The 18,169-nt window shown below is 39.2% G+C and overlaps 1 protein-coding gene across 1 annotated transcript in view; it reads right to left on the bottom strand.

Annotated features, from left to right (window-relative positions):
• Positions 1 to 18,169, bottom strand: part of QPCT (glutaminyl-peptide cyclotransferase) — a 65,343-nt gene that overhangs the window by 19,957 nt on the left and 27,217 nt on the right. The window contains exon 4 of the mRNA XM_006839453.1: positions 7,359 to 7,637. Within this exon, the coding sequence (XP_006839516.1) occupies positions 7,359 to 7,637 (279 nt within the window). The remainder of the gene's footprint in view (positions 1 to 7,358; positions 7,638 to 18,169) is intronic.

The raw sequence follows: 18,169 nt of genomic DNA, 5'->3' as shown, positions 1-18,169 counted from the left end.
AGGGTTGCAGCGTATATACTCTTTGGTTATTTGAATGGTTATATAATATTCCTGAGTGCTTTGGTGTACACGAAAAAAAAAAAAACACCCAGAGGGAATGGAAGCAAATGCTGTTGAATGATGATACATGGAGGGGATTGTAGTCACTGTAATGAAACAAAATACGATAGGATGAATGTAAAGCTGATGTTTTCCCATGTAAACTATCACTCAATTCACAATAAAAACTTAAAAAAAAAGAAAAAGATAACTAATTTTTTCCCACGAACTCTTTGAACCTCCTCATTACTCCTGAAATGTGTTCTACCAACTTCTGATGTTACTCCTGAAATGCGTTCTAACACACTCTTCTCCAATTAAACTGACAGCAACACCAGCCTTACAGTTTACTCAGCTCGAAACCACTGGAATCATCCTTGTCTTTCTCTCTCCCTCTCTCTCCTTCTTGCTCCATACAGCACATCCAACTCATCCTGCCTTTGCAAACTGATTTCTCACTATTCTCACCACACATCTCTTTCAATTCCATGAGTATGTATATGCCTCTCTCTCTCTCTCTCCAGTCCATGTGTTGTTGTTGTTGTTAAGTGCCTTCGATAGTTCTTCCCTTTTTCCCTTCAAATACATAAATCTTATTCACACTTCAGGAATCCTGATGTGATGCTATAGAATCAGTACAGGACAGAAAATTTGGTTTGAACCTCAAGGTTGGCAGTACAAGCTCACCAGCTACTCCTCAGAAATCCTATATAGGTTGCCAGGAGTTGGAAACAATCCTACAGCACTTAACACCACCCACACTTAAGGGTCATTTAAATTGCAACTAGAGTGACCAACCATCCTGTTTGCCTGAGACTTTCCTGGTTTTAGCACTGAAAGGCCCACATCTAGAAATCTCCTCAACCCCAGGCAAACTGGGATAGTTTGACACCTAAAGTACACCTACCTCCACAGAGCCACTGATGTCTTTTTCTTATCTGAATTCTTAGACCCAAATGATGTTTTTCTAATTGTCACTTTATTTCAGAGATCCTGCTGGTTGCTTTTAAATATACTCTTTCACATTGGAAATTATGTGGGGTTTAGGAAACACAGCACTGGACTTGGATTTGGAAAACCTGGGTACAATTCAAACTGTATTGTTTGCTAACTGCATGACCTTAAAAGGTTACAGAACCTCTCATTTTCACATCCACAGAGTGGAAATGATAGTATCATTTCTCACATAGGATTGTTACGATGCTTACATTATTGTTGGTGATGGTGGTGGTTGCCACTGAGTCAGTTCTCACTCATGGTGACCCCACGTGTGTAGAGTTAAAATGCTCCAACGGGGTTTCAAGGCTGTGACCTTTCCACAGCGCCTTTGGGTAGGTTTGAACCATTAACCTTACAATTAGTAGTTGAACACTTAACTATTTGTACCACCCAGACCATTTAGCACTTACGCTGCCTTATATAGTGTTTGTTTTACTTTTATTAAAACAGCTCATGCGTTTAGTCTAAAAATGTTAAAAGCTAACAATAAAAATGAACATAGCAATATCCTCTATTCTATCTCTATCCCACACCCAACCGTGTTCCCTAGATGCAAACGCTTAAATTTTTTAGTTGTTTCATTGGTGTTTATATTTACCACCATAATGTTTAGGTAATGTAATATTACTATTTCTTGAAGTCCTGGTGTGGCACTGTGGATTAATGTGCTGGACTACAAGCTCATTTGAACCACAAGTTCAGTGATTCAATTCACCAGCTACTCCTTGGAAGCCCTATACAGGGTTGCTATGAGTCAGAACCGATTTATGGCACTTAAAAACAACAGGATAAGGTCTAAAATTGATACATCAAGAAATTGTTGTTGTTGTTAAGTGCCGTTGAGTCGGTTCCAACTCATAACGACCCTATATAGGGTTTCAAAGGAGTGGATGGTAAGCTTGAACTGCCGAGCTTGTAGTTCAAACGAACTTGCTGTTCAGTGTGTTGCCCACAGTGCATCACCAGGACTCCAGGACTCCAGACCTTATCCTATTAACTCCCAACTGTGGCAAAAGTGAATTTTTATCTCCCTTACACAGATTTCCTTTTCCTTTGCCATTTAATTATATCAATTTTTTTGGATACTGCATATTATGTATTTTCAATATTATGTCAATGTTAATATTGTTTGTTACTGAACCATGGTAGACTCTGACTAAATTTGTTTTCTTCAAAATCTTTTTTGTTGTTTCTTGGAACGAATAATTGCTTTTCTTTTTCATTAGCTTAGATTTCTTTAAACCTAATGCCTGTCAATACAATATACTATGTGGTCAAACTGTCTAATACAATAGCACTTTCATTTTGATTTTTTTTGTTGGTGGTGGTTTGTTTTTACTTTTTATGAATGCATCCATCTTGGAACCCTCTTTATGCTTGCTACAGCCTGGATGGATTGCTCTCACCAGCCAAAGAGACTCCTAGCACCATCCAAGAGCATCCTAGGATGCCCAACACCTGGAGGTCCCTTGGGGTCTCCTGTATTGCATCGCCAGTAACCTCAAAGCTATGACATCATCTTCTTTAACTGAATGTCATAAGTGTGGAACTGTAGGATCAGCGCTGGATTTTGAACCACAGAGTCATCAGTTCAAACCCACCACCTGCTCCACGTAAAATAGGGAAAAGATTAGGGTCTCACTGTTCAACATTCACACTTTTCTGATCTCCTTGAAGGAGTCTGGTGGCACAATGATTCAAGAACTCAACTGCTAACCAAAAAGGTCAAACCCACCATCTGCTCCAGAGTAAAAGATCTGGCAGTTTGTTTCTATAAGGATTTACAGCCTTAAAATCCTGTGGAGCAGTTCTGCCCAATGAGTCAGAAATGATTTAACAATAGTGGGTTTGGGTTTAAACTCCATGATTTCCATGAGGCAACCCCTCAGAATTACCCTTATCTATAACTGTTATCCCCAAGTCCAGAACTTCCCTGGTTCAATGTCTCCAGAAAAATATTCTCTCATCTGAAAGGGTACAGTTGGAGGACTTACCCATCTAGCTGCCAGGTGTGGTCATACCATACCAGCTTCCACTGAATAGATTCCAACTCATGGCAGCCCATGTGTGTCAATGTAGAACTGTGCTCCAAACGGTTCACAATGACTGCTTTGTTTAGAAATAGAGCACCAGACATTTCTTCTGTGGCACCTCTTGTTGGACTCTAACCTCCAATATTTTGGGTTGCTAGCCAAACATGCTAACCATTTGCACCACCCAGGAACTTGTTTTTAAGTTCCATCCAGTCAGTTCTGCCTCATAGTAACCCTGTATATGATTTCAGAGGAGCCACTGGTAGGTTTGAACTGATGACCCTGAGGTTAGCTATCCAGTGCTTATCCTACAGCATCACACAAGGACTCTTTTAAAGTCCTAGTGGCTTGTAGACTGTCTTTTCTGGAGGCGCATGAATTTTGCCTCTTTGTCTCTTTTATTCCACTACTCTATCAGTTTATCATACTGTGGAGGCTTGTGTGTTGCTGTGACACTTGAAGCTACTCCACTGGTATTTTAAATACAAGCAGAATCACCCCTCAGGGACAGGTTTCATTCAACAATGGAGAAGCTCAATATCATCAACCAAAACAAGGTCAGACTGTAGAATAGACCAAGTATTATTCACAGGCTGAAGCTGGAGAAAATTAAAACAACTCCATGAGGGCCAAAATATGACCTTGAATATATTATACCTGAATTTATAGATCATCTCAAGAATAGATTTGATGACTAATGAGTGAAGACCAGAAGAGCTATTGGATGACATAAAGAACATCATACATGAAGCAAAAGATCATGAAAAAGGCAGAAAAAAGAAAAGACCAAAGTAGATGTCAGAAGAGAGTCTGAATTTTGCTCTTGAGCATAGAGAAGCTAAAATGACTTGAAGTAATGATGAAGTAGAAGAGCTTCATAGAGACAACGTTTTGCATTCTACTTTGATGAGTAGCGACTAGGATCTTAAATTTCCATGAGCAGCCATCTATGGAGCAAATATTGGTCTCTCCATGTACAGAAGAAAGAAGAATGAGGAGAATTGAAGATGATTTGAATCAATTAGACCAACTGACTAATAGGACATGTGAACATCAGTCTCCATGACTCTGAGACCAGAGGACTACATGATACCCAGCTACCACTACCAACAGCACGGAAAGCAATCACTTTAGAAGGTGCACCTAAGATTAGTTTTTTTCTGGGAATACTAAAATGAGTTATCCCAGACTGAAGAAAGAGGTCATCTTAAAAAAATTAATTTTAGTTTTTTTCCACATTTTCTCCCACTTTATTAAAAAAAAAGACCAGGCTTACTGGTCAAAAAGAGACTGGAAGAACCCAAGACTATGGCTCTTGACAATCCTTCAGTCTGAAAAGGACCTCACCCTCATGGCCCAGTTTTCAGTCAAGCAGTAGATGGGTATATAGAGGGGACAACAACATCAATATGGTATGCTTACGGTGGAATAATCAATCATTCAAAATAAAAAAGGGCAACATTTTCCTAAGGACAAAGTTAAGAAGGGATAGGAAGGTAGGTAGAATGAAAATAGGAGACACAGGAAGGAAGTGGGATAATTATTGCTGCATGGAGGGGATTGTAATCATTAAGATGAAACAAAGTTTATGATTCGTTGAATGTAAAACTGATGATCTTGTCTGTAAACCCTCCCTGAATTCAGAATAAAAAGTTTTACTTAAAAAAAGAGCTTAATAGAAAATTTCAAAGTGCAGCTCAAGAAGAGTCCAAATATTATAATGAAGTGTACAGAGACATGGAGCTAGAAAACCAAAAGAAAGGAACATGCTCAGCATTTTTCAAGTTGAAAGAACTGAAGAAAAAAATGCAAGCCTTGGGTTGCAATACTGAAGGACTCTATGGGCAGATGGAGTCTTGGTGTGACACTATAGGATAAGCACTGAACTGCAAACCACAAGGTCGGTGGTTCAAACCCACAAGCCATTCTTGGAAACCCTATACAGGATATTTATAGACAGAACCAACTTAATGGCACTTAACAAATGGGCAAAATATTGAATGCCACTGAAAACATCAAAAGAAGATGGAAGGAATGCATAAAGTCATTGTACTAAAAAGAATTGTTTGATTTTCAATCTTTTCAAGAGGTACCATATGATTAAGAACCAATGGTACTGAAAGAAGATGTCCAAGTAGCAATGAAGACATTGGTGAGAAACAAGGCTCTAGGAATTGACAGAATAACAATTGAAATCTTTCAACAAACTGATGGAGCACTGAAGCCACTGACTCATCTATGTCAAGCAATTATAATCTTAGTACTGGAGTAGGAAGGGGGTTGTAAAGAGTTGTAATGATAATTCAGTCTATACCCAGTCTTCTCCCAGGGAATTTTACTACACCACCTCCCCAAATCATGACAGCTGAAGAAACTTAAAATAACTCTTGGATACAAATTTAAAGTACAACCAGTAGCATAAATCTGATACTCTCAAATTGTGCATTCAAAACAAATTTGTTAGTGCTTTTTAATTCTCCACATCACCATTTACTTCTATTAAAAAAGGATAATTAAAAGAAAGTATATGTTGATGTGAGTGTTTTGATGAAGATCCTAACCTAACAACTCATTCAGTCCTATTTCTGATCCCCAAAACTTCCACCGATGTGAAACAAGGTAAGAGGGCTCACCCAAAGAAAACCTACTCACTACACAAAACTATGCCTTTAAGTTATACTTCATTTCATGTCCTCATCCTAGAAAGCCCACTGTTGTTCATTGTCAATGAGTAAGCTCCAATTCATGACACCCCTTGTACAATGAACGCAACATCTCCAGGTCCTGCACCTTCTTCGCCATCATCGGTATGCTCAAATCCATTCTTGCAGTCATCCTGTTTTGCAGTCACTCTGTATTTCAAGTGTCTTTCAGAGTAGGAGGCTCATCTGCCAGCACTATGTTGTTGTTAAGTGCCATCAAGTCAGATCCAACTCATGACAACACTGGAGAGGGTTTCTGAGGAATGGTTGGTGGGTTTGACCTGCCGACCTTATAGTTAGCTGTCCAATGCTTATCCTACAGTGCCACACCAAGAATCCCACTATATCAGACAATATGCTGTTGTGACCCATAGAGTGTTCAATGGCTAATTTTCAGTAGTAGTCACCATGCCTTTCTTCTTAGTGTGCCATAATGTGAAGATCTGTTGAAACCTGTCCACCATGGGTGAACCTGCTGGCATTTGAAATACTAGTGGAATAGCTCACAGCATCATAGTAACATATACGTCATCACATGACGACAAACTGACAGGTGGTAGATACTAGCAATTCTCCTTCTTTTGATTGCTAGGGGCAGGTGCAAGTTGAAACAGGGGCACAGCATGGGACAAAGACATTATAGAAGGTTCAGAACACAAAACCCAAAAAAGCAGTACAAAGGATACTGAGAGGTTGTAAACAATTCTTGCTTTCTTCAAGTTCTGCATATCCAGCAAAAATAGAACCAAATATTTCTATTACTTACATTACAAGATAAAACTTTTACTTCTTTACCCCCATTGTATCAAAGGCTGGACTCTTCATAAAACTTGGAAGAAAAAAATATTGCCTGTGAAAAAAGGTTTTTGTTTTTGTCTTATTGTGTTTACTTGGTTATGAGTGATTTCAGAGCAAAATGTCTTCATCTAGTTTAAGACTTTCTTCTAATACACCCTTAAGAACACAGAGACTGAAATAACATCTGAGAGTCTCATAAGTATTTTGAGCTGAGAGCATAACAAAAGCTCTGCTATGCTTCATAAAATTGAGCCCACCATATTCACAGATAATAACAATGCATTTCTGCTTCATGCTTTTCATCTTTATATGTCTGAATTACCCATTCTCTACTTAGGAACTACTTTGCTGCAACCCACTCCTCCCAGCTTGAGAGCCACCATCGCTCAGATCAAAAGATTGTGATGTGTTTCATGGTTGTGAAAACAAGAAGAAACAAACATAGTTCTCATATGCATGTCTCTGCCAATCTTCCACTTTCTTTATTTCTCCCAAAGGCTGCACTTAATGCATATTCAAACCTGAGCTATCAGGTCCCATTTAATGTTTGCACTGTCATACATCTTTGGTTTATTACTCATGGCTGAAACTTCAAAGAATGTAATCTTCCAGTTAATATTCATTCAACCCCATATCGTTTTAAAATGAATTAGTACAAATCAGTACAAATCGTACCTGAAGGATCCATTTCTAAATGGCCTTCTCATTCCCCCAAGGAGACTAGAATTCACTCTGAGTTACTGCTAATGTGTCTTATCCTAGGAATCAACAAGAGGAAAGCAGATACCTTCAGGGAAAGAAGCTGTTTGTCTAAGGCCCGGGCAAGTTCCAGCAACATCGCACACGGCACAGCTGAATCTGTGGCTCCCACAAATTCTGTGTTGTCCCAACGGGGGAAATATTTGGAGTCATAGTGGCAGGCAAGGACCAAGTATCGCCTAGCAGTGGGATTGAGGGTGCTGATGATATTTGAGAATGAACGGTACCCAAAGGGTGTGCGACTTAAGAAGGTGTCCATTTCCAACAACCAGCCAGCTTTAAGTCTCCGAATTCGCCTCCTTATGTGCTGATCAAAAACAAACAAAACAAAAAGTTAAGATCTAGGCAGACAGTTTCCAATGAAGTATGTTTTTAAGTTTTATGTGATACATTTTAAGTCAAAAATGTAATACATGTTATCATATTAATACCAAAGATGTTTAATAGAAAAATTAATCCTGTTTCTCCCCTAACCTTTCTCATACCCATCAAGTACAGTCCCTGGGTTACCAATGTTTATAATCTGATGTGTATCTTTCCACACCCTTCTCTTTGCTTATATGTATATATACTAGCACACAAATATATGTAGTTGGCAGAGGAGTTCGTATTTCTATAGGAATGTCAATGTGGTGAGTCCCTGGGTGCACAAACTGTTTGTACTCAACTAATAAAGGCTGGCACACAGCAGCCTTGGGAAAAAGGCCTAGCGATCTGCTTCTGTGAAGATTACAGCAAAGAAATTCTTAAGGAGAAATTTTCTGTAGAACATGAGATCATCATGAATCATACTCAACCCCATAGCAATGGGTTTGGGTTGTTACAAGCTCCCCTTGAATCACACCCTGATTCATGGCAAACTGATGCACGACAGAATTGGACCATTCTGTTCCATAAGATTTTCACTGGCTGATATTTGGAAGTAGATAACCAGGCCTTTCTTCCTAATCTATCTTAGTCTGGAAGCTCCACTGAAACCTGTTCAGTATCATTGTTTTTGTTGTTGGTAGGTGCCATCGAATCAGTACCAACTTATAGCTACTCTATGCACAAGAGAATGAAACACTGACCAATCCTGGGCCAACCTGACAATTTTTGCCATGCTTGTGCCCATTGATGCTGCCATTTTGCCAGTTCATCTTGCTGGGGGTCTTCCTCTTTTTCTCTGACCCTCCACCTTACCAAACATGATATCTTTCTCCAGCAACTGGTCCCTCCTAACAATATATCCGAAATATGAGAGACAAAGTTTGGCCATCCTGGCCTCCAAGGAGCACTCTGGCTGCACTTCTTCCAACACAGATCTGTTGGTTCTTTTGGCAGCTCATGGCACTTTCAATATTCTCCTCCAACACCATAACTCAAAAGCATCAATTCTTCTACGGTCTTCCTTATTTACTGTCCAGCTTTTGCATGCATATGAGGTTGTTGAAAATACCATGGCTTGGGTCAGGCGCACCTTAGTCCTCAAGCTGACATCTTTGCTCTTCAACACTTTAAAAAGGTCTTGTGCAGAAGATTTGCCTAATGCGATATGTCATTTGATTTCTTGACTGCTGCTTCCATGTGTGTTGTTTGATCCAAGAAGAATGAAGTCCTTGACAACTTCATTTTTTTCTCCACTGATAAGATTGTTGTTTATTGGTACATTGTTGGGGTTTTTGTTTTCTTTACATTGAGATGCAATCCATACCAAAAGCTGTGCTCTTTGATCTTTATCAGTAAATATTTTAAATCCTCTTCACTTTCAGCAAGCAATGTTGTATCATGTGCATATCGCAGGTTGTTAATGAGTCTTCCTCCAATCCTGATGCCATGTTTTTCTTCATAGAACCCAGCTTCTTGGACTATTTGCTTAGCATATATGTTGAATAAATATGGTGAAAGAACACAACCCTGTCACACACCCTTCTTAATTTTAAACCATTCAGTGTTCCTATGTTCTGTTCGAACAACTACCTCTTGGAACAAGTACAGATTCCTCATGAGCACAATTAAGTGTTCCGGAATACTCATACTTCACAATGTTGTCCATAACTTGTCATGATCCAAACAATCAAAAGTCTTTGTGTAGTCAATAAAGCACAAGTAAACATCTTTCTGATATTCTCTGCTTTCAGCCAAGATCCATCAGACATCAGCAATGATATCCCTTGTTCCACGGCCTCTTCTGGATCCACCTTGAACCTCTGGAAATTCTCTATCAATGTATGGTTGCAGCTGTTTCTGTATTACCTTTAGTAAAACTTTATTCACATGGGATATCAAAGATATTGTACAATGGTTTCCGTATTCCATTGGGTCACCTTTCTTTGGAATGGGCACAAATATGGATCTCTTCCAATCAGTTGGCCAGATAGTTGTCTTCCAAATTTCTTGGCATAGATGAGTGAGTGCCTCCTGTGCCGCCTCACTTTCTTGAAAGATTTCAATTTTTATTCCATCAATTCCTGGTGCCTTGTTCTTTGCCAATTCCTTCAATGCACCTTGGACTTCCACCTTCAGTATCATTGGCTCTTGATCATATGCTACTTCTTGAAACGGGTGAACGTCAACCATTTCCTTTTGATACAGTGACTCTGTTTATTCCTTACATCTTCTTTTGATGCTTTCTGCATCATTCAATAATTTGCCTAGATATTCCTTTGGTAATGAAAGTCGAGGCTTGAATTTTTTCTTCAGTTCCCCCAGCTTGAGAAAAAGCAACATACAAGTCACCACTGATAAACAGGTAGTGGCAGACGTGAGGTGCATTGGTTAGAAATCAAACCTACTTTACAGATTACTCCACCTTTTGCTTTTCTCACTTGAAATTGTATCAGGGACATTTCCATGAGTCAGGAGATAGAGACTCATTTCAGTGTGTATTAAAGTGCTCTTTCAACATTTCTGGGAGCCTAGGAAGGAATATTTGAGAAACTTTGGGGGTCCTATAGAGCTCACATTTCACTAAGCTCTTCGAAGGCCAGAACATTTTGTCTCAAGTGCAAAGCATGTACCCCAAGACCAGAAACTACTTCTAACATAATCAACACTAACAAAATAAATTGACCCGCCACTGTCAAGGCTAATGTAGAGAAAACCCCATAACAGGGAGATGGTTACCACTAACTCTGAACCATAATGACCCCACCAAAATTCTCCTCTGCACCCAAGGCTGATCCAGATCAACAATAAATGAAAAAGAATAAACTTCCCCATCTCATCCAGCTACCTCAGCCCTTACGGGCAACCTGGTGACTAATGGTAGAAAGAAATACCATTCCGGCATTGAAAGCAGGTCCTTTAAGATTTGTGGTTTCAGGAGTTACAAGTCAGTTTGCTGTTCCATTTTGCCCTTTCCTACCCTTATTTTCCCTTTACCTCATTTTTCTCATCACATTCCATTTATTTTACTTTAAATTATTGCATGCATCTTCCTAAGTTACCAATTTTATTTTTTTATAAGTCAAAGAAGAAACCAACCATCAAAATAGCGGGCATTTTTCCTTAGTTTATCCAGTAGGAATGACTCTATAGAGGATTCATGAATAATTTATAGTACTAGGAAATAATAGGATTTTTTTTCCCCCAAGGAAATACAGGATTTTCTAGCCTAGTTACATCTCCTGTGTCCTGACACTGGTTTCTGTGACAGGACACATAGGCAAAGACCCTGGGAAAACTGTGGCAGGAAGTTTGCTGGAACAGAGGAACTTACTCATGGGTGGATAGTGATTCTACAGTCAATCCTGTAAAAGCCGAATAAACAAACAATTCCCAGCAATTCACTCACTGGTCTCTGTAGTGAAGTGGACTTTGGCCTAAATATGTATGTTTACACAGTACCTTACAGAGATTGTATTGACATTGTCAAGGATTCCATTTTACTTTGATTCATAAATAAAATTGCTTGATTGTAAGTAGCAATCAAGAAATCAGACAACATATTGCATTGGACAAATCTGCTGAAAACACATCTTTTAAAGAGTTAAAAAAACAAAGATGTGACCTTGAGGACTAATATATGTCTGAACCAAGACATGGTATTTTCAATCAACTCATATGCATGTGAAAAATGGGCAGTGAATAAGGAAGATCACAGAACTGATGCTTTTGAATTATGGTGTTGGCCAAATATACTGGTATATTGAATATACCATGGACTGTTAGAAGGACAAACAATCTGTCTTGGAAGAAGTACAACCAAAATGTTTTTTAGACATAGGGATGGCAAGACTTTGCCTCACATACTTTGGATATGCTATCAGGAGGGACTTAGTAAAGCAGAGGGTTAGTGAAAACAGTAGGAAAGTCCTCAAGAAGACCTATTGACACAGTAAGTGTAATAATGGGCTGAAGCATAGCAGTGATTCTGAGGATGGTACAGGACTAAGCAGTGCTTCATTCTGTTGTATACAAGAGTGCTATGAATCTGAACTGATTCAACGGGATCTAACAATAACAATATATACTATCTTATCTTTCCCATTACACATTTAGAAGTCATCTTTTCTATCATATTAAAAAGAAATACTAGAGTCCCCAACTGAATCATTTTCATCTTGTTTAGATGGGTCTGGTGAAAAGAGATGGAAATACGATTCTTACAATTCAGTAGTGAGTAATTGTTATCATGACTAATTGTGACTGTTACAACTGTAAAAAAAAATGTAAAAAAATGGGTGAGTAGTTAATTTTACAGTCCAGAAACAGAGGACCCTAGGACCAGTAAGGAAGAAGAGCATGAACAGAATGTGGGACCCTATCCAGAGAAGTAGTGACACCAGAGATGGAGGCAGAGATGAGGACATGGAGAGAGGGAGCAGCTGATGATTCTGGACTCATGGAAAGAGAGGGACTGAGAGCTGGCGGCCAGGAGCCAGGCTTGTAGAATGTGTCCTTTGGTGGTTTAAATTTTTATATATTTCTGAGTGGTTTTGTGTATATCTGCCCACCCTACCAAATCCCCCCCAAAAAACAGAGGGAATGGAAGCAAATACTGTTGAATGATGATGCATGGAGGAGATTGTAATCATTGCAATGAAACAATGGTGTGAAGCCGATTTTCTCCCACGTAAACTATCACTCAGTTCACACTAAAAAACAAGAAAAAAACACACTAGCCACAGAGGTCTAGCTCTGGCATCACACACACACACACACACACACACACACACACACACACACAAAAGAAAATTAAAGAATTATATAGAACGTTCTTGAAATCAGCCTTCACAGCCCATTTATGTTGTTATTTTCCACCAATTTTTAGTGCTGTGCTTGGCTCACAAAGACAGTCAATAACTATGAGTTATTTTTTATGAGAATATATAATATTATATCATATAGAACATAATGTAGTTGAAAAAAAGAGATATCATGGTACATCTAAGATTAACATTAGCTTTTTCTGGAAATATTAAAATGAGTTATCAGACTGAAAAAAGAGGTCATCTTAAAAAAAATAAAAACTAAAAAAAATTTTAAGCCAGTTTATGCTCCAGAACATCTGGTATCCAGATGATAAAGTGTTCCATAAAACGGCTCCTTCACCGCCTGCCAGCTTCCAGAGTGAAGGGGGATTGAAAAGATTTCTCTGTTAGCACAGATCAGCTCCAGTTATATACTCTCATACGCAAACTCATTTCTCAGATTCTAAAAGGTCTGGGCCATAATTTCTGATGTTTCCATTGACACCAAAATCCACAAAGGAAGGAGCAGACAATATACAAGAGGGAGGTTGGAAGAGAACAGAAATCAGAAATCAGTGGAAGACACAGAGAGAAGTGCAAGTGTTAAAGTGAATGGAAGTAAATACTGTTAACTGATAATACATGAAGGACGTTTAATCATTGTAATGAAACCAAGTATTGCTGAATGTTAAACTGATGATCTGCTCTGTATACCTTCACTCAATTCACAATAAAAAGTTAAGAAGAAAAAGAAAAATCCACAAAGGGATCAGTAAATGCCCCCGAAAGTATTTCTCCCTTAAGTAAACATTTTTCAGTGTAAATATTTTTTTTATTTATCTTAGCAACTCCTTTCTTTATAAACAATCAAATTAACTACATAATCTAATTAGGTCACCAATGTTGTGTTTTTGGCTTTCAGATGAGCTTATACAGTCCCACTACAGTTTTCTAGATTTGGCTCCCAAACTCCTGCTCTTATTACTTGAATACCTCTAGGTGAGAAGTGCTTGGCTGTGGCCTCCTTCTAAATTAAGAGTGGAAAGGAGCTGGGCTTCCCCAACTCCAAGCCGCAAAAAGTTGGCCCTCCCAGGAGCCCTACCTGCAGGTCCAAATACAGACTGTATGCTTTGGTTTGCTACGCATTTTTTTTTTTTTTTAATGGAGAGGGGAAAGAAAGAGAAAGACAGAGATGGAGACAGAAAAAGGCAGAGATTGATGAAAAGTGAGCAAAAAGACAAAGAAATGGAGCGAAGATGCAGGAAAAGAAGAATGAAAAAGAACAAAGTAGGAAGGGAAAAAAAATGCTATGACATTCTACATCAGAGAGAAAAAAGAGTCCTGATTTTAGATTAACATTAGGGAATTATCTACAGTATAATTAAATTAGAATTAAATTGTAAATGATATATTCTAGGAAACAATTACATTAATAGAGCAGGTTTGTTTGAAGGAAATGAAATCTCCAACATTTGCACTGAAAACAGAGAACTGAGAAGGGTCATTGAGGAGTCCTGGTGATACAGTGGTTAAAACGCTTTGCTGTTAACCATACCATAGGTGATTTGAACCCATCAGTTGCTCTGTGGGAGAAAAGCAGCATTGTTGTTAGGTGCCATCGAGTTGGTACCGACTCATAGTGACTCTATGCACAATAGAAGGAAACACTGCCCAGTCCTGCACCAACCTCAAAATTCTTGCTACACTGGAGTCCACTGTTGCTGCCACTGTGCCAATCCATCCCATTGGAGGTCCTCCTCTTTTTTGCTTACACTTCACTTTACTGAACATGATCACCTTCAGGGATTGGTCCCTCCTGATAATACGAACTATGAGAAACCACAACCTTCAGTATGTTGCATGTGAAAGCTGCACAATGAATAAGGAAGACCATAGAAAAAATGATGCATTTGAGCCATGGTGTGGTAGGAGAATGCTCCCTGGAAGCCAGGATGGCCAGACTTCATCTCTCATACTTTGGACATACTGTCAGGAGGGACCAGTCCTTGGAGAAGGATATCATGTTTGGTAAAATGGAGGGTGGGAGAAAAAGGGGGAAACCCCCAACAAGATAGATTGACACAGTAGCAGTAGCAACGGGCACAAATGTAGCAATGATTGGGAGGTTGGTGCAGGACCAGGCAGTGTTTCATTCTGTTGTGTGTAGGGTCACTGTGAGTCAGTACAGACACGATGGTATCTAGCAACAATAACAACAGCAACTTGAGAGACAAAATCTGACCCTCCTGGCTTCTAAGGAGCATTAGGACTGCACATCTTCCAACAGAGATTTCATTTGTTCTTTTGGCAGTCCATAGTAGTTTTAATATTCTCCTCCAATACCACAACGCAAATGCATCAATTTTTCTACGCTATTCCTTATTCACTGTCCAACTTTCACATGCATATGAAGCTACTGAAAATATCATGGCTTGGGTCAGACGCACCTTAGTTCTGACATCTTGAACACATTAGAGAGGGTTTGTGCAGCAGATTTGCCCAGTGCAATATATTGTTTGATTTCTTGACTACTGCTTCGGTGAGGGTTGATAGTTGATCCAAGCACAATGAATTCTTTGACAACTTCTATCTTTTCTCCATTTATCTAAATGTTATTTATTGATCCAGCTGTGGGGACTTTTGTTTTCTTTACAATGAGGTACAAACCATTCCAAAGGCTGTGAACTTTGATTTTCATCAGTAAACATTTTAAGTTCTCTTAATTTCTGCAAGCAAAATTGTATTATTATCTGTATGTCCCAGGTTGTTAATGAGTCTTCCTCCAATCCTGATGAAACGTTTTTCTTCATATAATCCACCTTCTAGGGATTATTTGCTCAGCATACAGCATACAGATTGAATAAGAATGGTGAAAGAATACAACGTTGGCACACACCTTTCCTAATTTTAAACCATTTGGTACTCTCTTGTTCTCTTCGAACAACTGCCTCTTGGTCTATGTACAGGTTCCTCGTGAGTACAATTAAGTGTTCCAAAACACTCATTCTCCACAATGTTGTCCATAGCTTGTGGTGAACCCCACAGCCAAAAGATTTTGCATAGTCAATAAAGCACAGGTAAACATCTTTCTGGTATTCTCTGTTTCTAGCCAAGATTCATATGATGTCAGCAATGATATCACTCATTCTACATCCTCGTCTGTCTTGAACTTCTGGAAATTCCCTGTCAATGTATTGTTGCAGTTGTTTTTGTTGTTGTTGTGTTTCTTTTTAAAGCTTTTATTGTGAATTGAGTAATAGCTTACATGGGCGAACATTGGTTTTGCACTCATTCTATTATATTTTGTTTCATTGCAATGATTGGAATCTCCTCCATGCATCATCATTTAACAGTATTTGCTCCTATTCCCATTGTTTTTTGTTTATTTCTTTTTTTGATGTACACAAAAATATTCAGGAATATATAATCATTTAAACAACCAAAGGGAACATTCTGGAAGCCAGCCCAGCCTCCTGGCTGCCAGCACACAGCTTTTCTCTTTCCATGAGTCTAGAGTTCTCAACTCCTCTATTGTTCCATGTCATCACCCTTGTCTCCATCCCTGGTGTCACTGCTTCTCTGGTTAGCGTCCCATGTATCATTCATGTTCTTCTCTCTTGATAGTCCTAGGTCCTCTGTTCCTGGAATGTAAGATTAACTACTCCCCCCTTTTTGTTACACAGCTTCTACCTTTATAGTTGTGACAATCACAATTAGGTATGATAACAATAACTCACTATTGAATCAAATTAATCCTATTCCCATCTCATTTCACCAGATCCGTCTAGACAAGAGGAAAACTATTCAGTGGGGATTCTGGCTTACCCTACACACTCTGAAACTAAACTCCCTCTTGAAAAACTTTAAACCAGCCACTTCGTTCCTTTATAACCCTCTCTCCCCCCGTCCCCCAGTGTAGATAGCCAATATCTACTTTGCCCATCCCTATCAATCCTGTATAAGGAGCTCTGGTAACATAGTGATTATGAATCCGGATGCGAACCTCAATGTCAGCAATTCGAAACTACCAGCTGTTCCGTGACAGAAAGATGAGGCTTTCTGCTCCCGTAAAGATTTACAGCCTCAGAAACCCTGTGCAGGGTCGCTATGATTCGGAACCGACTCCATGGCACATAACCACCACCACCACCACTAATCCTGTATAAGGAGCTCTGGTAGCATAGGGATTATGAGTCTGGCTGCTAACCTCAAGATTCGCAGTTCTAAACTACCATCCATTCCACAGGCAAAACACAAGGCTTTCAGCTCCCATAAGATTTACAGCTTTGAAAACCCTGTGCAGGATCACTATGAATTGGAACCAACTCCACAGTACTTAACAACAATAACATCAATCCTGTATACAGAGGGAACAGGCTTGATCCTTGATGTGAAGACTCCTACCATCTTGGCTGGTATTTTGATCTACTATATCCATAAAGAGCTCTGGTAGTGTAGTGGTTATGAATCGGGCTGCTAACCTCAAGATCGGCAGTTCAAAACTACGAGCTATTCCACGAGAGAAAGATGAGGCTTTCTGCCCCCGTAAAGATTTGCAGCCTTGGAAACCCTGTGCAGGGTCACTATGAGTCAGAACAGACTCCACGGTACTTAACAACAACATATTCATAAGTATAAGGAGCTCTGGTAGCATAGTGGTTACGAATCAGGCTGTGAACCTCAAGGTCAGCAGTTCGAAGTTACCAGCTGTTCCGTGGGAGAAAGATGAGACTGTCTGCTCCCGTAAAGATTTATAGCCTCGGAGATCATGTACAGGGTCGCCATGAGTCGGAACTGATTCCATGTTACATAATGCCTAAGTATAGATCAAGTTCATCAAATTGTAGCAAGTTACATTTGCTTCCTTTATTAAATTTACTTTTCTTCCTCTGGTCATCAAGCAATCAAAGCTAAGTCAAATGGGTACTATCTGCAAGTTTGGGCGTTTTTGCGTGTCTCCCTCACTTCAAATCATCTGGACACTTCACTCTCAGTTCTAGCCCTTGGTGGCTAGGTCAGTCTCCATGAGCTCAGAAGTTCCCAAGTCTTTACAAAATTTGGACCAACCAGCCCTTCCTCTTCTCTATCTCACCTCCAGGTCGACAGGAGTCTATGGAACATAGTCAAACTCAGCCCAAATCTTCATTACTGCTTTTCCCCCACTTCCACTCACATGTAGACCAACATGATCTACAGTTGTTTTTTATCTTTAGCAAAATTTTACTTGCATGTGATATTAATGATATTGTCCAATGATTTCTGTATTCCATTGGGTCATCTTTATTTGGAATGAGCTCAAATATGGATCTCTTCCAGTCAGTTGGCCAAGGAGCTGTCTTCCAAATTTCTTGGCATAGATGAGTGAGTGTTTCCAGTGCTGCATTAGTTTGTTGAAAGATTTCTTCAATTTTATTACATCAATTTCCAGAACCTTGTTCTTTGCCAATGCCTTCAGTGTGTGATAGATTTCTTACTTCAGTATCATTGGTTCTTGATCATATGCTACCTCTTGAAATGGATGAACATCAACCATTTATTTTTGGTATAGCAACTCTGTATATTCTTTCCATCTTCTTTTGATGCTCCCTGCATCATGCATTATACCATTGTTGTTGTTGTTGTTAGGTGCAATCGAGTTGGTACCAACTCATAGTGACCTTATGCA

Source organism: Chrysochloris asiatica, unplaced genomic scaffold (genome assembly GCF_000296735.1).
Source record: "Chrysochloris asiatica unplaced genomic scaffold, ChrAsi1.0 scaffold00024, whole genome shotgun sequence".
Classification (NCBI taxonomy): domain Eukaryota; kingdom Metazoa; phylum Chordata; class Mammalia; order Afrosoricida; family Chrysochloridae; genus Chrysochloris; species Chrysochloris asiatica.
The sequence above is the reverse complement of the archived record's forward strand: the minus strand, read 5'-3'. Positions and strand labels throughout refer to the sequence as shown.